The sequence below is a fragment of the Dipodomys merriami genome, unplaced genomic scaffold (genome assembly GCF_024711535.1).
Source record: "Dipodomys merriami isolate MVZ:Mamm:240054 unplaced genomic scaffold, mDipMer1.0.p SCAF_6, whole genome shotgun sequence".
Classification (NCBI taxonomy): Eukaryota; Metazoa; Chordata; class Mammalia; order Rodentia; family Heteromyidae; genus Dipodomys; species Dipodomys merriami.
Window position 1 is genome coordinate 34,955,763 of NW_027206179.1, and position 19,334 is coordinate 34,975,096.

Genomic DNA, 19,334 nt, shown 5'->3' on the forward strand with positions numbered 1-19,334 from the left:
TAGCGCTCTACCACTTGAGACACAGCGCCACTTCCAGTTTTTTCCTTTTTGCTTATGTGGTGCTGGGGAATCGAACCCAGGGCCTCATGCATGTAAGGGAAGCACTCTACCACTGAGCAACCTTCCCAGCCCCATGGATCTTTATTTTTAAGTTATCCAATCATTTCTTTGTATTTCTGTTTCTGTTAAATTTAAGGCTATAATGTAAGTTCTCAAGTAGGTGATTGGGCAAGTATATATGGATAAATTATATGAAGGGGAGAAGAGTTCTGACAGTCAGTTCTGACAGTTCTAACAGGCTTTCCTAATGAGGTAATATTTTTGAGATTTTAAGAACGAATAGGAAGAGAATGAGCCAGGTTGTGAGTCTCAGGCAGAGAGTACAGCCATGTAGTAAGACTTGGAAATCAGAAAGGGACTTAGGAAGAGGATAAAAAGGCAAGTACAGTTTTACAGGCCATGTTAAGAAGAATGGTTACAGTGCTAGGAGGAATGGAAAGCATCTTCTGTGTAATTATACATTTAAAAAATGTCCTTTCTGTCATAGTGCTTATTTTCTGAAATATTTGCTTAAGTCATTGATGATATTTTTCCAGTTGAATTTAATTTTTAGGGTGGAGGCACTTTCTTTGCCAGTGTTCTACCTCACCCTAGAGTAGTTCCTCATATGCACAAAAGTTTTTTATACATTTGATTAATAATAAAAAGATGAAATAGCCGAAAGATAATTACTGCAACAAATACAGAAAGCATGCAGGAAGTAAAAAAAAGAATAGGTGAAGGAAAGGCAGAAGGAAGTTTAGATGAAAGAAACACAAGTGAAAGCAGGGATGAAGAGGGAAAGTAGAAACAATGGAAAGGAAATCATTAACTAAGGAATAAATGAAATTTAAGTACACAACTAAATTTTTGGTTTGCCCATAAAATGGGCAAAAGTAAGTGGTAGATAATTTGCAAACCTTTCTAGAGGTTCAGTTAATTGACTGTGATACATGGTATGAGCTGGGAAAATGGCAATGGAATAAAGAAAAGTGGAGGAATTAGGAAAAAATATACAGGATTTAAATTGCAATTAGATATGGAAGGTAAGGAATTTATAAGAGATAGCTTTTTTTGTTATTAAATAAAAAACGGCCTTTCAAAAAACGGCCTTTTCAGAGTATCGAAATGCATTCTCTTCCCCTTGTTTTCTTGCCACGCCTACTCCGGTCCGAGGCATTTTCTTCTTTTTTATTCCTTCTCTTCATCATTCTAAGAATTTCTTCCTTATTCTAACCTTCCTTCCTCCCCCATATACTTTATTTCACTCTGTAAGGATTTTCAAATCTCTTCCCTTTCTACTGAAGAAATACCTCATGACTATTGATTCAGTCTTGGATGGAGTTAGTCAGGGAGTTTTGTGTGGAGACCTCTGCTGGTCATAGAACAATCATGTATTATTTTCTGTCTTTGCCAATAACTGGCTTTATGATTTAAGGAAAATCCTTTAAGCTTCCTGTGTTTGAATTTCATTACCCAATGAAGGAGCAAAATATTTGTGCTTTGACCTTGGAGGTGGTCATAGAATGTAAATGGATTATATATCCTATTTATTGTTGTGAGCTGTTGTTATATATGAAAAGTTTTATTTATATTTTGTATTCTTTTGTTTTGCAAATAAAATATAATTTTTAAGATGGCATTTTAAGAAATAGACTTTTTACAGATTAAAAGCACAATGAGTGGTATGTAACTTGAAATGATTTGGGTTCCTTGAATATGTGAATGCCTCTAGGCAAGATTATTTTATTTAATTTTATACAGATTTCATTTATTCACTTACAAAAAGGGGGGTTAGGGGCAGGGAATGTGGCTTAGCGGTAGAGTGCTTGCCTTGCATACGTGAAGTCCTGGGTTCCATTCCTCAATACCACATAAATAGAAATAGCCAGAAGTGGTGCTATTGTTCAAGTAGTAGAGAGCTAGTCTTTTTTTTTTTTAAATTTTTTTTATTGTTGGTCATGGGCCTGAACTCTGGGCCTGGGCACTGTCCCTCAGCTCTTCAGCTCAAGGCTAGTGATCTACCACTTGAGCCACAATGCCACTTCCAGCTTTTTCTGCTTATGTGGTGTTGAGGAATCAAACCCAGGACCTCATGTATGCAGGGCAAGCACTCTACCACTGAGCCACCTTCCCAGCCCCGAGAGCTAGTCTTGAGCAAAAGGAGCTCAGGAACAGTTCACTGGCTCTGAGTTCAAGCCCAGGACTGGCAAAAAAAAAAAAAAGAAGGGGTTACATTAAATAGTCTCTAAAGCCCCTGTTAAATAAATATTTTAACTTACAAGAAGATATCCAAAAAACCTAATGTAATTATTCTAGGTGCCTTATTTTGTTTATAGTAAAAAAAGGCATAAATTATAGTAAAAAAAAGGCATAAATATATATAATGTTCTGAATGTCAAATGACTATAATGGTATCCTTATTTTATCCACAGAGTCTCTTTTCCAGCTTCTTTTGGAAATCACTGTTCGAAGTACGGGGATGAATGACAGCACAGGACAGTCCCTGACAGCGCTTTCCTGTGCTTGCCTCTTTAGTTTGGTGGCCTCTTGGGGAGAAACAGGAAGGACACTTCAGGCCATCTCTGCTATCCTCACCAACAATGGTAGCCATGCTTGCCAAACGATTCAGGTATTTATAACTATTTAGAAATTTGCAAGATGCCAAGTTGTAATTTTACAGTATCTCATTTTCTGTCTGTAGTAGTTCACTGCGTTTTCTTACTCATTATATAGTACCTTGATCATTCCAATGTTGATATACAAGTAACCTACAATATTTGTGTTATGGAACCATGTATGTTTAATTCTGTAATATTGATTCTGCAGTGTTAAATATAATAAAATGAATTTTGGCAAAAACTGTCAAAATCTTCAGCCTTTTCTTTGTTAACTTTTCATTATATTATGCTGTCCTTACTTTGTCTTCCATATTATCCATATTTTCAAATATGAAATTCTGTCAGTTTTAATTATCTTTTTTCTATCAAAAGAAAACAATGTGCCATCAGTATCAATGTACTATGATTTTTTATAAGTTGATTTTATTCTTAGTGAAAATATGCATCTGACACTTTAAGATTTTAGTATCTAATTGTGAAATAAATTCACCATTGTTAGTGGTGGGAAAGAGTCCTCTCTATAGAAGAAGTCTTGGATGATTCTTGAAATTGAAAAAGAAGTTAAGGCCCAACTTCTCTGCTTCTCTGGCCTCCTCCATGTTAGATAGAAGTCCCTCAGTCTTGTTATTAGCAGGGCAGAAATAGTAAAAGGAGCTTATTGGTGACTTTTAGCAGTCTTGAGCTCTTGTGAAATGTAGTCCCTTTAGTTTTCTTTTCTTTTCTTTTCTTTCTTTTTTTGCTCTGCTTAGAATTCTTTCGTGTTTTTATGGTCCTTAATTATCTTCAAGCTGGCACTAGTGGTTCCTCTTATGATCCTAGCTACTCAGGAGGCCGAGATCTGAGGATTGTGTTTTGAAGCCAGCCAAGGCAGGAGAGTCTGTGATACTCTTATCTCCAGTTAACCACCAGAAAGCTGGAAGTGGTGCTGTGACTCAAAGTGATAGAACACTAGCCTTGAGCAAAAGAGTTCACGTACAGCCCCTGTGCCCCAAGTTCAAGCCCTACAACCTACCAAAAAACCCCTTAAAATTTCTCTAATGCACTGATTTTTCATGCTATGTTCTGTAGACATACTTTGAGGATTCTGCAAATGTTTGAATATGACAAAGATATATAATACTTCTAAAATTTTAATAAAATAACACATTCAGATATCACACACCAAACTTGGATCAGATATTTTGTATATCTGTGGCTGAGGCAAGGAGATGAGTGCAAGATTGGAATATTTGAAGGATCTATACTATATAGAGAGCTGGCCTGCAACAGAGAAGAGACTGACTACTTATCTGTTGACTACAATACTATCTTGACCAGTCATTCCTACATTCTCTCTCTCTCTCTCTCTCTCTCTCTCTCTCTCTCTCTCTTTCTCTCTCTCTCTCTCTTTGCCTCTCTCTCTCTTCCCTCGCTCCCTGATAGAATTCTGTTTTGTAGTCCAGGCTGGCCTGGAACTTGCTATCTTACCTCAGTCTCCTGAGTGCCGGGATCACAGTCACGGGCCAACACATCTGGCAGGACCCCTTTATCTTTCGATGGCATACAATATTCTTTATGTCTTCTTTCGATCTGCCAAGTTCACTTCACAAACCTCTCTTGGGCTGAGGGAGAAAAGTCTTCCCAAGAATGTATAACTTAGAACATCAGAAATGATTTGGGCCCTCAAATATGTGTTACCTATCTATTCCAAAGAATCAAATTTAAAGTAAGGTCGGATGGCAAGACTGCAAAGTGCCTTGGTAAAAAGAGACTAAAATCTTTTTGAGGAATGAAGTCCATATGTCAAAGATGCCCTGCTGAGAATACACTATTGTATTTAATTTCATAAACAGATTAACAAAAATTCATATGGGCAAAAGGTGCTTCATTGAAGGTTACTAGGGACAAATACAGCAGTTTCAATACTGAAATTATTTATATATTAAAATGGCTAAAGTAATAAGAGAAAATATCTAAGTTACCATTAAGAAAGGAGAATATAAAGAATAGGTATATTAGGAATAATAAAATTGAATTCCTGGGAATGGTATATTAGGAATAATAAAATTGAATTCCTGGGAATAAAACCAAGTAATTATAATTAGAAAATGAAAGGATGAGTTGACTAGTTGAAAGATAATATGGTTAAAGATAGAAATAGTGAACTGAAAGAATAAAGAAGAAGAAATGGTTTAGAGTGAAGTACAAAAAGACCTAAGAGAAAATATTAATGAAAAAGCCTCCAAAAAAGCACTCTGTATTTGACTTATGTAACTGTAAACTTTCTGTGCATCTGCTTTATAATTATTACAAATAAAAATATGAAAATACAAAAAAGCCATAAATAGAGAATGAAAAGTCTCATATCTGACTTCTCTAAGTAAATGATGATAGCTTTGTGAAGACAGAAAATTTGAAATAATGGTCACAATTTTATGAAATTGGTGAATGATATGGAATCCTCAGGTTAAGGAAGTATACTCCAGTTTGGACATTTTCTTAGCATGCAAAACATCATTCTGAGCCATTTCTTTTCTTTCATTTTGTAATTTTGTGTTTAGAACATTGAAAATGTTTTCATCTTTTTTCATCTTTTTTTTTGTGTAGGTGCCAACAATACTGAATTCACTACAGAGAAGTGTACAGGCAGTTTTGGTGGGAAAAATTCAAATTCAGGACTGGTTTAGTAATGGCATCAAAAAAGCAGCTTTAATGCACAAGTGGCCATTAAAGGAAATATCTGTTGATGAGGATGACCAGTGTCTACTTCAGAATGATGGATTTTTTCTTTATCTGTTATGCAAGGATGGATTGTACAAAATAGGCTCTGGATACAGTGGAACAGTTCGGGTAATGTAATTCCTTATGATTCTTGATCATAGCAGAGTAATTATGTACTGTTGTAAGCTTCATATTTAGTTTATTATCTAATCTTGATGTAATACTTTTTCTCTGAAAATTATCATTGAAGATGTGTACTAAATGTCATTTATCTTTTTTTCATTGATCAGTAATTATGCAACTTGATAGATTAATTTTTTGTTATTTTTGCAGGGCCATATATATAATTCCACATCCCGAATCAGAAACAGAAAAGAAAAGAAGTCTTGGTTAGGGTATGCTCAGGTAGGAGAATATTGTTAATAAAATTTTTCTTTTCTTGTTAAATGAATAAGTAAATGCCTCTATTGCTATAAAAATGGTATAGTATAAAGAATTTTGGTTCATAATTCATTCAGGGTTCAGTTTTAGGTCTTAGCTTGCTTCCTATCAGTTATGAGACCCTCAGAGTAGCTCAGTTAATTTATTTGAGCCTCTGTTATTTAGTTTAAAAAGGGGATAGAATATCTTCTTTGGAGTTCTTTTCTAAAGATAACTTTTATGAATTGAGAATGTATGTGTAATTGGAGACCAAAGAAGGGCTTTTGCCACAAACCTTCATTATATTGCTGTATCCAGTAGTTTTTAAGGAATAGTCATTGTCCTGCTCATCAGGAACTTTCAGGGAATCACAAAAGGAAGAAAAAAGGTAGGCCTGTGTTGCTCTCTAAATGCTGTGATCTTATCCCCTGACCAACATAGCCAGAGGGGTCAGCCTCTTATTAGGTCAGTCATCAAATATATTACTTCTCCCTAAGATAAGGTCAGAAACATTTATTTCTGTACTATCCCCACCCTGGAGAAAAAGCTTAAATTCTTTTGTGGAAGGAAAGGAATGAAGATGTCTGTGCACTTCCTGCCTTGCTGACCTAACAAGATCTGTTGTGAACATGCAGTGATAAAAGATATTTGAGGGCTGGGAAGGTGGCTCAGTGGTAGAGTGCTTGCCTTGCATGCCTGAGGCCCTGGGTTCGATTCCTTAGCACCACATAAGCAAAAAGAAAAAAAGCCGGAAGTGGTGCTGTGGCTCAAGTGGTTGAGCACTAGCCTTGAGCTGAAGAGCTGAGGGACAGCACCCAGGCCCAGAGTTCAGGCCCCATGACCAGACCCCCCCCCCAAAAAAAAAAAAGATATTTGAAAGTATTTTGAAAACTAAAATTATTGTCTGTGAAGAATAATCCTGCTATATCAATTAGTGGGGCCACCTTGAAAATAAATTTTAACTGCCAAGTTAGTTACTCAGTAATTATCTGCTAAAATCCAGCTTGGTTTAAAATGTCTTATTAAATTTTTATCTGACAAAGTACTGGAAATAATGGCTTGGAAAATTTACTATTATAGTTGTGTATGCATTTATCGATTATCAAATTCTTCACTCCCTTATTTCAGTTATTTTTATTTTTATTTTTTATTTTTGTCAGTTGTGGGGCTTGAACTCTGGGCCTGGGTGCTGTCCCTCAGTTCTTCAGCTCAAGTCTTGCACTCTACCACTTGAGCCACAGTGCCACTTCTGGTTTCCTGGTGGTTAATTGGAGATAAGAGTAGACTTTCCTGCCTGGCCTAGCTTTGAACTGTGATCCTCAGAACTCAGCCTCCTGAGTAGCTAAGACTACAGGAGTGAGCCACTGGTGCCTGGCTCAGTTATTTTTCTTAAAGTATGTTAAAGTAATAGGGATCATTTATATTATTTACTTCACAAGTGACAGTCATTATGAACAGAATATTTATACTGTCCTTTTCCTGTTTAGTGCACCTTATATATGTATCTGAGAATAATATGTTCATTTGATTCCCAGTTTCTCCTCTTGTTAAATGTCCTTACAACCTTATATTTTTTAAACTTTAATGTCTTTTAGGCTGCAATTGTTGATTCTCTTGACCTCAAACAGTTATAATACCAAGACATATGGATGCTTGTTTCTGCTAAAGTGACAATAAAAGTATCTTAACACATTATAACTTTTGTTATCAGGGTTACTTATTATATAGAGAGGTGAATAACCACAGCATGGCAGCCATAAGAATAAGCCCTGAAACACTGGAACAGGATGGTACTGTAATACTACCAGGTATGTTTCAACTACTTACAGTTTTCTTCACAAGTGCTTTTAAACACATGGGCATGTTAGGCTTAGACATAAAAATAGTTGTTACCTAAAAATAGGTTGAGATGGATTTTAAATATCTTGACACAAGTTACTGTCTATGTAAAGTTAATACATGTGAGAACAATAGATATCAGAAATCAGTCCAATAAAGTTTAATACTTTATTTCAAAACTTGTCCATCTGTGTGGCCTAAACCTTTACTCTACCAAACATTTATTTATTTATTTATTTATTTATTTATTTATTTATTTATTTAGCTCTAGAATTGAACTCAGGCCTTGTTACTTGCTCTGTTAATTGAGCCATGCTCAAGCCTGGATGGAAGTATTTGCATTCTGTTGAGTTTTCAAATAAACTTTTTTGCCCAGCCTCAGACCTAACCCTCTACCTCCATCTTCTGCATAGCTGGCATTACAAGCATGCATAACCATTATGTCTGCTTATTTATTTATTTAGGTCAGTTGAGGGGCCTAAACTATGGGCCTGGGTGCTGTCCCTAAGCCCTTCAGCTCAAGGCTAGCACTCTACCACTTGACCCACAGTGCCACCTCCAGCCTTTTCTGCTTATGGGGGGCTGAGGAATCAAATCCAGGGCCTCATGCATGCAAGGCCAGCACTCTACCCATGAGCCACCTTCCCAGCCCAGATGTCTGCTTATTCTTTGAGATAGGGTCTTACTAATTTTTGTGACAAGGCTGGTCATAAACCCACAATCTTCCGGTCACTACCTCCTAAGAAATGGGGTTATAGGTATGATTCATTATACTTGACCTCCACCAACATTTTTTCAGCTGTTCAGTTGGTGGTATGATGTTATTTTCCTGCTTTTAGTCAAACTATAACTTATAACTGTCATTGCCAAGTACAAAGATCCTTTTGGTTGTTTCTGTGTTAACAATAAACTTGGGTTTTTCTCTTTTAAAGGACTTTTAGTGACATGGTTTAGGGTGTTTAGTAATTTTTTAAGAAATTTTTTATTCAGTTGTACTTCAATTCATTTTGCTATTGTACATAAATACTCATTATTGGAATCACTGCTGTCTAATTCTCAATCTGGAGTTTTCATATTTTTTAAAATACTAGGTAAATGCATAAAATGTTCTCTATTTAAGGTCTTTAAATTTTCTTCTACCTTTGATTTTTTCTTTTTTTTCTTTTTTTGGCCTGGTCATGGGGCCTGAACTCTGGGCCTGGGTGCTGTCCCTCAGCTCTTCAGCTCAAGGCTAGCACTCTACCACTTGAGCCACAGTGCCACCTCCGGCTTTTTTTCTTTTTGCTTATGTGGTGCTGAGGAATCGAACCCAGGGCCTCAGGCATGCAAGGCAAGCGCTCTACCACTGAGCCACCTTCCCAACCCTACCTTTGATTTTTTCTAAACTTGTTTACATTAAAGTCTTAAATGTTAGCTAGGTGCTGGTGGCTTAAGTGGTAAAGAGGTAGCTGTGAGCACAAAAACAGGGAAGTGGATAGGCCCTGAGTTCAAGTCCAGGACCAGCACAAAATGAAACATTTTAAAATGTTAACCAGGTGCCAATGGCTGTCACCTGCAATTCTAGCTACTCAGGAGGCTGAGATCTGAGGATTATGGTTCAAAGCCAGCTAAAGCAGGAAAGTTTATGAAACTCTTCAAATTAACCAGCAAAATGCCAGAGAAGTAGTTATGGCTCAAATGGTACAGCCCTAGGTTTGAGCCAAAAACACTAAGGGATAGCACATAGGACCTGAGTTCAAGCCCCAGTGCAGGTAGGCAGGTAGGAAAGCACACGTATTTGCACAAAGACAAACCAGCTTCAGGACACCTATGACAAAACCTTTTTTGTTTTCAAATACAGCTACATTTCTTCTTTTCATTATAAGTCCTGTTATATGTTTTTTTTAACAATAAGTAAACATTAAAAACTACTTGAAATAACTTACACACTCCAAACATATATACTTATATGTTAAAGGTACTATTTATTGTGTAAAAATCATATTCGCAGTGATCATAAGCTACATATTGCTTTCTAAACTTATCTTTTCTACTTTAACATTCTGGAAACATTTCCAGTTCTTTAAATAGTCTCTTGCAACATCATTTCATTGATAAAAAATATATTCTGTTGATTAATATATTAGAATGGGAGTCTTCAATATTTTTATAATTAATACTCACTGTAATGAACATTTTTATTGCTGTGTCTTTGTGCAAGTCACTTTAGGATAATACCATAAAAGCAAAATGCTGAATAGATGAATCTCATACTTTTAAACAGGTAACAGTTATTTCTATCTTACTCATTTAGAGAGATTGTAAATGCGAGGACAATTGGAAGGTATCTACCTAAAGTTATGTTATTTATTCAGCCATGATAAAAATTGCTTGTTAATGTCTTTATTTAGTTTAAAAATTTCCTCATCATTTAACCTATGAAATGCAACTTTTAATAATGCAAGTATGGCTTTTTTTGTTTCATAAATGTGTTGTTGGACTCTTGGTGAAGAATGAACCAAACTTTGGGAGCATAGTTCCCTATTGTGTCTTCCAAGCTTGCAGATGTTGCTTCTTACGTTCCTGAAGATACTGTCTTATAATACTACATACCTGAGAAAGGAAGGATGAAGAGAAAACCTTGAAATCCTATGGTGGGAAGACCCAGCCTTCATGCCTGAAGAAGCCTATTGCCATTTCTTATTTCTTTGGCCTGGACTGCATTTCTTCAGTAGAGCATTTTGCTTTTGTTTTTGTTTTGTTTTGTGTTCTGTTTTTCTAGATAGGGTCAACACTGCTCTATAGCATTCCCAGCAAGAGAAGCCAATTGTCAGATTTGTGGGTGGTAATGAATACCATATTAGAAATGGACATAAAATGGTAGTTCATTGAGCTTCAGGTCAGCTTGAAGTTTATAAAAAAATTATTGTAAACTAGTATGTGTGAACTTAAAAAGCACACCTTCTCCCTCCATAATTGTCTTTTTCTTTTTAAAAGAGTATCTTTGCCTTCCAGATTGTATTTTACGTCATTTACTCTCCATGTCTGGGGACAGATCACCTCAGATCTGTGTTTTGCTACTCTTCTTGCGCCGCTTCATCCTCACCCCTGCATTGATCTGAAATTATAATCAGTTTTTCTTCTTTGCTTTTTAGTTTAAAATCTTACTGCTTAGAGCTTGAGAAGCATCTTTCTTGCGCCTCTTTGTATTCTGTACAGTGGACTAGGAACTCTTTCTTTCGATTTCTCCTCTCTTTGATTACCAAGTCTCTTGGGCTACCAGTGGGCCTTGTCTCCCAGTTTCTATTTCCAGTTTGTGATCACTGAATTCTCTATTTGGTAAGGGTCTGCCTGTGTTTTGCATATTTATAATAAGGAAGTATGCTAGTATGAAGCTCCTGGGCAAAGATACATAGAGTAATGTAGCTTATTTGGGTGGGCTCCATTACTGCATTACAAAAAGCACAATATTATGTTTTGTTGATTCAGGTGCAGCTACAAATGAAATTTTGTTTTGTCTTGTTTTGATACTGTGATTAATAGAGAGGTTCATCCTAGTTCTCTACAGTTATTTTGGAAAGTGTGTGTGCTCTTGTGCTTGCTCGCTGAATATTTGTTTTTCCAGAAGGGTACAATTTATCCATAGATGTTGATTTTGCTTGTAGTTTTGTGTTATTCAGTAGCAGTCACTAACTTGTTCCAGTGTCCTTCTGTAATACTGGTATCCTTTGTTACAATGGAGCTTTGATCAACATGTATATAGTGCATAGGTCTGTAGATTCATATACATATACTATATATGTGTATATATAGTAATGACAACATGTGGTATGCTAGCTGTTAAATGACCGTTTTAATACAAAGTAAATGAGTGATTTGTTTGTTCAATAGAGGAGAAAAGTTTGAAGAGTATTTTAAGTACTATTTATGCTGAATCTAGACATTGACTTTCTAAAGTGGGAAATAAATGACTGGTTTTGAATATCATCTGTTTCATAAAGCAAGGGATATCAGTAGTTGGACACCATAGACTTTAAATACAGAAGCTTTGGGTCTCTCTGTATTTCTCTGTGACACTAATGACTGTGAAGTATGTCTGATGGTAGTTTTGCCTACATTGCATGTTGTTGTACTGAAACATAACAAACATTACAGTTTGTCATCATGGTGCATGTTTAACTCTCAGACTGTGTCTAATTTTAATTCATTTTGAAAATAGATGGGTCTCAGGTCTTTGATTATAGATTTATAAATGTAAGCATAATGTAACCAGTACTTTTAGTTGAATTATTTATTTCTGCTAATTTTTAAGTTTTATTAAGAAGCAAGCAATCTCCTTTTGAGTTTGTCTGTCCTTATTGTATGGAGAATCTCATTCTGACTTCAACAAAGGAGTAAAATCATTTGTGTGAGTTGTTTATTTACTTTGTAATACAATTACTTTTTCTTCTTTTTGCACAGATTGCCATACAGAAGGTCAAAATATTTTATTCACTGATGGAGAATATATTAATCAGATAGCTGCTTCAAGAGATGTAAGTACTCTGAATCAGGAGTAGCTGTCATAAATGAAATACTTTGTCTCTCTCTCTCTCTCTCTTTTTGGTCGGTCGTGGGGCTTGAACTCTGGGCTTGGGTGCTGTCTGAGCGCTCTACTGCTTGAGCCACAGTGCCACATCCGGTTTTCTAGTGGTTTATTGGAGATAAAAGTCTCTTGGACTTTCCTGCCCAGGCTGGCTTTGAACTGCAATCCTCAGATCTCTGCCTCCTGATTAGCTAGGATTAGGCGTGAGCCACCTGTGCCCAGCCTTTTCTTTTTTGGTCGGTTGTGGGGGCTGAACTCTGGGCCTGGGCGCTGTCCCTCAGCTCTTCAGCTCAAGGCTAGTGCCCTACCACTTGAGCCACAGCGCCACTTCCAGCTTTTTTCTGCTTATGTGGTGCTGAGGAATCGAACCTAGGGCCTCATGCATGTGAGGAAAGCACTCTACCACTGGCCCAACTTCCCAGCCCCAATGTCCAGCTTTTTCTCTTAAATTATTTATTTTTTACTAGGAAGAATACAGCCTTAAAGGGATGATTGATGCATTATAATACTGTGATGTTTTCTTCTTAGGATGGCTTTGTTGTGAGAATATTTGCCACAAGCACGGAGCCTGTGCTACAACAAGAATTGCAACTTAAACTGGCAAGAAAATGTTTACATGCCTGTGGCATCTCACTATTTGATTTGGAAAAGGACTTGCATATTATAAGTAAGATGGCAAAATAAGCCTTGTCCCCTTACTTTAATTTATAGTTTATTATTCTTTTTTTTTTTTTTTTTTTTGGTTGGTCATGGGCTTGAACTTTGGGCCTGGGCGCTGTCCCTTAGTTTTTCAACTCAAGGCTAGCTCTACCACTTGAGCCACAGTGCCACTTCCGGTTTTCGGATGGTATATTAGAGATAAGAGTCTCAAGGAGGTTCCTGCCTGCTCTGGCTTTGAACTGCGATCCTCAGATCTCAGCCTCCTGAGTAGCTAGGATTAAAGACATGAGCTACCGGTGCCCAGCTAGGTTTTTAAAATTCTTTTAAGAACTTTAATTGTGTCTTCAGCACTTTAGCAGAAGCTGAATTTTAGTGACTATTTTGGGTTTATATTTCTATAAAATAAAATTTTGAGTTAATATGTACAAGTAGTTAGGAACTATATCCTTTAAACAGTAAAATGTAAGAATGCCATACTTAGAAAATGACTAATATACATTACTTTTTCATTATTATTATTTTTCCCCATTATTATTTTGAATGGAGCTAAAAAAAAACATTTAACAAAATTATGGATGGACTTTGGTGACATCATCAGTATATAGGTTCCATTCTTTTTGAAAACTTATAAATGCTACTACAACATGTATGCATTTTTCTCATTAAAACTTTCAATTTTATTTGGACATATTTCATAATATCTATAAACCAATTCATAAAGTCTAACAAATTGATCAGTAATCTTTCTCCTGGGTAGAGAAGTATAGACAATCAGAATTTCTTGAGTTTAACAAACTTAACTCTTGTGACAGTAGTTGGATTATGGAAGGAATTGGGTTCACTAGCTCCTGTCAGGTTCTGCTGTATTCTTAGAATTTAATAGTACTGCTGTTTAACTTGCAGAAATTTTTTGGAAGACCTATTTTTTTATTTTCTCCTGAAATTCTATAACTTCACATTAGTGCATTTTGCATATTTTAATTATTTATAGAGTTCATTGACTAGTTAGTTTGTATGACTGGACAAAATTATAAAATGTTTTATAAAGTTAAGATTACACATAGTTTTGTGATTTGAATATATTTGTATTAAAATTTGTAAAGAACCTTCTTAAAATGTTCTACTATATGGGCTGGGAAGGTGGCTCAGTGGTAGAGTGCTTGCCTTGCATTCCTGAGGCCCTGAGTTCGATTCCTCAGCACCACATAAGCAAAAAGCCGGAAGTGGCGCTGTGGCTCAAGTGGTAGAGCACAAGCCTTGAGCTGAAGAGCTGAGGGACAGCGCCCAGGCCCAGAGTTCAGGCCCCACGACCGGATTCCAAAAAAAAAAAATGTTCTACTGTAGGAAAAAGCATACCACAAAGAATCTGAAATTCTTTAATCTGAATATTTGCATGGCATTGTTCAAGCTCAAATAACATCTGGATGAGTTTCTATAAGCTTTATATTTGCATATTTGGGTAAAATATGAGGATAAAAACAAGCTACAGTTCTTAAAATATGATGCCTAGTACCTAGTAGATACCTAATAAAAATTTTATAAAAAGTTACTGATAGTGAATTTTTAAGTTTTTTTTATTGTAAAGATACTGTTCAGAGGGGTTATAGTTACATGAGTAAGGCAGTGAGTACATTACTTGTCAATCATTGTTAACCTTTCCCTTCCTTTTTTTGATGTATCTTAAAAATTAGTACTTTGGGATATATTATGATCATGATAATTTTAATTTTTTTGGAGTGGTATATCTATTATCTGTACATCAGAAATGTATTTTGTGTTTGTGTATTATGTTTTGTTTTCTGTTTTATTTAGAAACAAGGTCTTGCTCTGTAGCCCAGTTTGGTCTAATCTCCCTGTCTCAGCCTCTCAAGTGTTGAGATGATAGACATGTACCACCATGGCTAGCTCATCTTTGCTTTTGAATGGTATTGATTGAATGGATTTGAATTATTTGAAAGAGTGCATGTTCTACTTGGAACTAATCATATTAGAAATGCAAATGTACTAACCTTGTTGTGTGGTAGGTACAGGATTTGATGAGGAATCAGCCATTCTTGGTGCAGGAAGAGAGTTTGCACTAATGAAAACAGCAAATGGAAAGGTAAATTGCTCTTTAAAATTGAAAATGGACTTTTTCTACTTTAAGAGATAATTGATATAATTGGTGATATCAACTGGCTATAAACATATAGTTTATATGTTTATATAGTTTATGTAATCACTTTGTTTCTTTACATGGTCAAAATTCTATTCGTGTTGAAAATAGTGTTATGAAACAATAGTGACATTTTAAACACAAAATTGTAAAATGTTATATTCTTATAAGAATTTAATTTGAGTTATGGAATTGTGTAATTGTTAGAATGAATTTGTATTTTAAGTTTATTTTGATAAGTATTCATTACAAGTTTCTGTAAATGTATGAGATAATGCAAAGTTGTAGGAAGCAAATATAATTAATAGCTTTTGCAGGTCAGTATATAAAGATGAAATTTTTTTATCTAGTTAATGTGAAGAGAATGTAAAATAATTGAAGGCATTCTGAAAATTGAAATAATTAGGCAATATATAATCATGTGTCAGTTGGTAGGGATGGGTGAGAATGTTGAAAAGTGTGACACTGATCAAGATGTATGTATTCATAAATTGCTTTGTTAAATGGTGACTGCTTTGTATACCTACTTAAAGCTAATAAAATAGTGAATTTAGAGTGAATTTTCTACTGTGAGTTGGAGAAATAAACTCCAAAATATAATAAATACAAGCATGAAAAGTTATAACCTAAGAAATTTCTCATACATAGGCAAAAACTGACTTAAGTTGACTTTTGTTTTTATAAAATAAGTTAAGTAAATTTGAATAATACAAAAAAGTTTGGCTTCATATTATTATTTTTTCAATAAAATGTAGAAAAATGTGAAACCTATTACACTATTCCAAAATTCACTGTAATAATTCTTCTTCTTTTTTAAAAAATATACAAATATATAAGATATATTACACTGGCAAATACCAGAGCCTTGGAATCAAGCAAGGTGGTCCTTCAGCAGGAAAATGGGTTGAGCTACCAATTACGAAATCTCCCAAGATAGTACACTTCTCAGTTGGACATGATGGCTCTCATGCCCTTTTAGTTGCAGAAGATGGAAGCATATTCTTTACAGGATCTGCTAGTAAAGGAGAAGATGGAGAATCCAGTAAGTTGAACAGTGCACTGGGTAAAATTTATGTGGAATATATTAATTGTACTAACATTTCACTAACAATAGAAAATTTTACATTGGGATGTATTTGGTCAATATGATGTTTTGTGTATTAAAGAGATGTGATAGCTGATTTCTTTTTGGATTCTAACACATGGATTTTTATGTTTTATGGAATCAAGGCTATTCATCTGCAAATGTATACTTACTCTGTTACCTAAAAATTTTATTGGTCCAATAGATTATTTTCACAATTCCAAAGCTTTGCAAGGAATATGTATTTCAGAATGGAAGTCAACTTTATGCAACCTTGTTTTTTAGAGTTGGTTTGGATTTCTATTCTTGGTGTTGTTTACTTGATGAAATTATGGCTTGACAATGAAAATCTAAATTTAATTTTCTCTCTGTTCAGTGTTTCTCAATGATTTTTTTCCTCTTAATTTCTCATACAGTTTGTATAATAATATATTGTAGTAGCATTCTAAAGGGAGTAGGTTTTGAAGTCAACACATAATATAAAAGTTATTAAAAATAAAAGTAACCATGAAAAAACCACTTAAAATATCTATATAGTATATTTCAACCTGTCATAAACTTCAGCACAACCAGTTTTCCTGTGTAACATTTGGGGAGCAATGTTCTTTCTTGCTTGGGCAACCAAGCAAATTACTTACCGTGTATATTTATATGAGTCATGTCATATGAAAAAAAGACTATTTTAAGCTGTAGTGCAACAGCATACCTACTGTGTAAGCATTCTTACTGTGAAAAGGATGAATGAAATGGGCCAATTAGAAGAACAACTAGTTGATTCTTCCCATTTTTTGCTTATTTTTTTTCTAAAAAAGATATATTATTAGCATATGTTGATTTTACACGACATTTTAATTAATAAATATGGTATATTTGGTTCAGACTCATCCCGTTATCTTTCTCTCTCATCTTCCTTTTCTTTTTTTTAAACAAATTCCAACATTTCATTATTTTTTTATACATGCATGAAAATGCTTTTACCAAGAGTTTTTGAGAACAGAAGCTTTTGAGTCACTCATTTCCCTCCTTCTACACATGTATTTCTCTTCCTAACAGTCTCTCATGACTTGCAGTAGCTACTTAATGAAATATATGTTAAGGGAATAAGAAGCTTAGTTTGACTGAGGTAGTATAAAAGTGCATGTTAATTACCGATTAAGAGAAAAGGTTTTCTTTAGACATGATACTAAAATTGTTTTGGTAATATAAAACAATTCAAAGATAAGGAGTTTGGTGAAAAACTGATGTTTCCCACTGGAACCTTTATTGTGCTGCAAAGGAGGAATATCTGACAATAATAGCCTAAATATTAATTGACCAGAAGAGGCTGGTAAGATAACTGATTTTAACAATGGCCATGTCAGGAAGTCTAGTCCTTCCTGAGAATGAAGTATATCATAAATTCAAACATGATATGCTTGTCTTGTTTGGCCTTTGTATATCAACCACTATTGTTATTATTTGTACATAGTTGCCTTAATTTTATTTATTCTTTGTTTTTAAGCTAAGAGCCGACGGCAATCAAAACCCTATAAACCTAAAAAAATAATTAAAATGGAAGGAAAGATTGTGGTGTATACAGCCTGCAATAATGGAAGTAGTTCGGTTATTTCTAAAGATGGAGAATTGTACATGTTTGGAAAAGATGCCATTTACTCTGATAGTTCAAGTAAGTTTTTCTTTAAAAATTTTAATTTTATTGTCAAGGTGAGTTATAGAGTGGTTATAGTTACATAAGTAAGGTCGTGGGTACATTTCTTGTCTAACTTGTTACTCTCGCCTTCACTTTCTCCTTCTTTCCCTCTCAAGTAAGTGTTATCATTTTAACTTAAAAGTCATTTTGCTTTGATGTAGTGGAGATTCCATTATAGAAAATTAAGTGTTAAAAAGATAAGTCCAAAATTTAAAATTATTGTAGCATATTTCTTTGTATTTTTCACACTTGCTTCCAAATATGAAACCTAAAATTGGGAAGAAATTTTCCATTTTATCTTGTCACCAGGATCTGAATTTTATTTTATGCAGTTAATCCTAGAGCTTGGTAGTAAAACTTAACATCCATCCATCCATATCTGTCTGTCTGTCTGTCTGTCTGTCTGTCTGCTGTCTTTGAACTTGGTGCCTTGGCACTGTCCTTGAGCTTCTTTTGCTCAAGGCTGTCACTCTACCACTTGAGCCACAGTGCCACTTCTAGCTTTTTCTGTTTATGTTGCACTCTTACTACTAAGCCACATTCCCAGCCCACACTTAACCTCTTAGCAGCTTTTTTTCTGGGAAATTTTTTCTCTACTCAGGTGCTTATGTGACTTGCTCCTGGGGGTTGATAGTACCCTGCAGGAAATGACTTTTAAAACAAAGCTGATTTGTAGTTGCTGTTTTATTCCTTTTTCTCTTAGGTTCATACAAGGGTTATCTCTTTCTTACTAGCTACTGTATTATATCCTCAGTGCCTTGGACCATGGCACCATGGCACAGAGTAAAGTCTTAAGAATTTCTTGTCATATGATTACATGACCAATGAAATATAAATTTTAAGAAGTAGATATGAGCGATAGAACTAGCTAAGTAGTTTTATATTTATATACTTTAATCTTAAGAACTCATCATATTTGGTTGTTAAATTTTCTTCATGGTGATAACTCATTGGTCATCCCATTTGGGGAAGATTTTACATGATATAAATCTGTAATGCCTTTGAATTTTGTTGAAAAAAGGAAGCAGGAATTAATGAAATTGTGATTAGAAATAGAAGTGATTGTCTCATAGTGGAAAAAAGAAAGAGAACATTTATAGTAGTCTATTATTTAGTTGAACTCCACTGAGGTAATATGTAAGCTGACTAATAACATGGTGACAGCTGGATGATCAGACTTTTGAGGCATTGTATGTACACACAATACATATGTATTTATATATAAACACATCCACACATATATGTAACACATGTATACATATGTATAGGTACAGAACACATACACACATATATGCTTTTTAAGCATGCTACTACTAAAGGTAGGAATTTTTGAAGTGTATTTAGTGAAAAGACCTAAATTAATATAAGGAACAGGAAAGGCTACCTTAAAGAAAAGATACTGGGCAAAAATACAGGATAATTTTCCCATTGTATGATGCTAGATTGATAGTATTTGCAATTTACATAAAAGAAGTATTTTAATGTTTATAATATTAAAAACAACTATATTTGGTTTTTATTAGTATTACTACTTAATGTTAATTGTGCTTTGTCAATTTAAA

The 19,334-nt window shown here is 34.7% G+C and overlaps 1 protein-coding gene across 14 annotated transcripts in view; it reads left to right on the top strand.

Annotated features, from left to right (window-relative positions):
• The window catches only part of Mycbp2 (MYC binding protein 2), a 242,592-nt gene that overhangs the window by 46,347 nt on the left and 176,911 nt on the right, over positions 1-19,334 (top strand). For all 14 annotated transcript variants that reach the window (XM_070002776.1, XM_070002777.1, XM_070002783.1 and 11 more), the window contains exons 5-13: positions 2,475-2,671; positions 5,247-5,489; positions 5,694-5,765; positions 7,492-7,588; positions 12,060-12,133; positions 12,712-12,850; positions 14,868-14,944; positions 15,836-16,040; positions 17,584-17,748. In XM_070002776.1, coding sequence (XP_069858877.1) covers positions 2,475-2,671; positions 5,247-5,489; positions 5,694-5,765; positions 7,492-7,588; positions 12,060-12,133; positions 12,712-12,850; positions 14,868-14,944; positions 15,836-16,040; positions 17,584-17,748 — 1,269 coding nt within the window. The remainder of the gene's footprint in view (positions 1-2,474; positions 2,672-5,246; positions 5,490-5,693; positions 5,766-7,491; positions 7,589-12,059; positions 12,134-12,711; positions 12,851-14,867; positions 14,945-15,835; positions 16,041-17,583; positions 17,749-19,334) is intronic.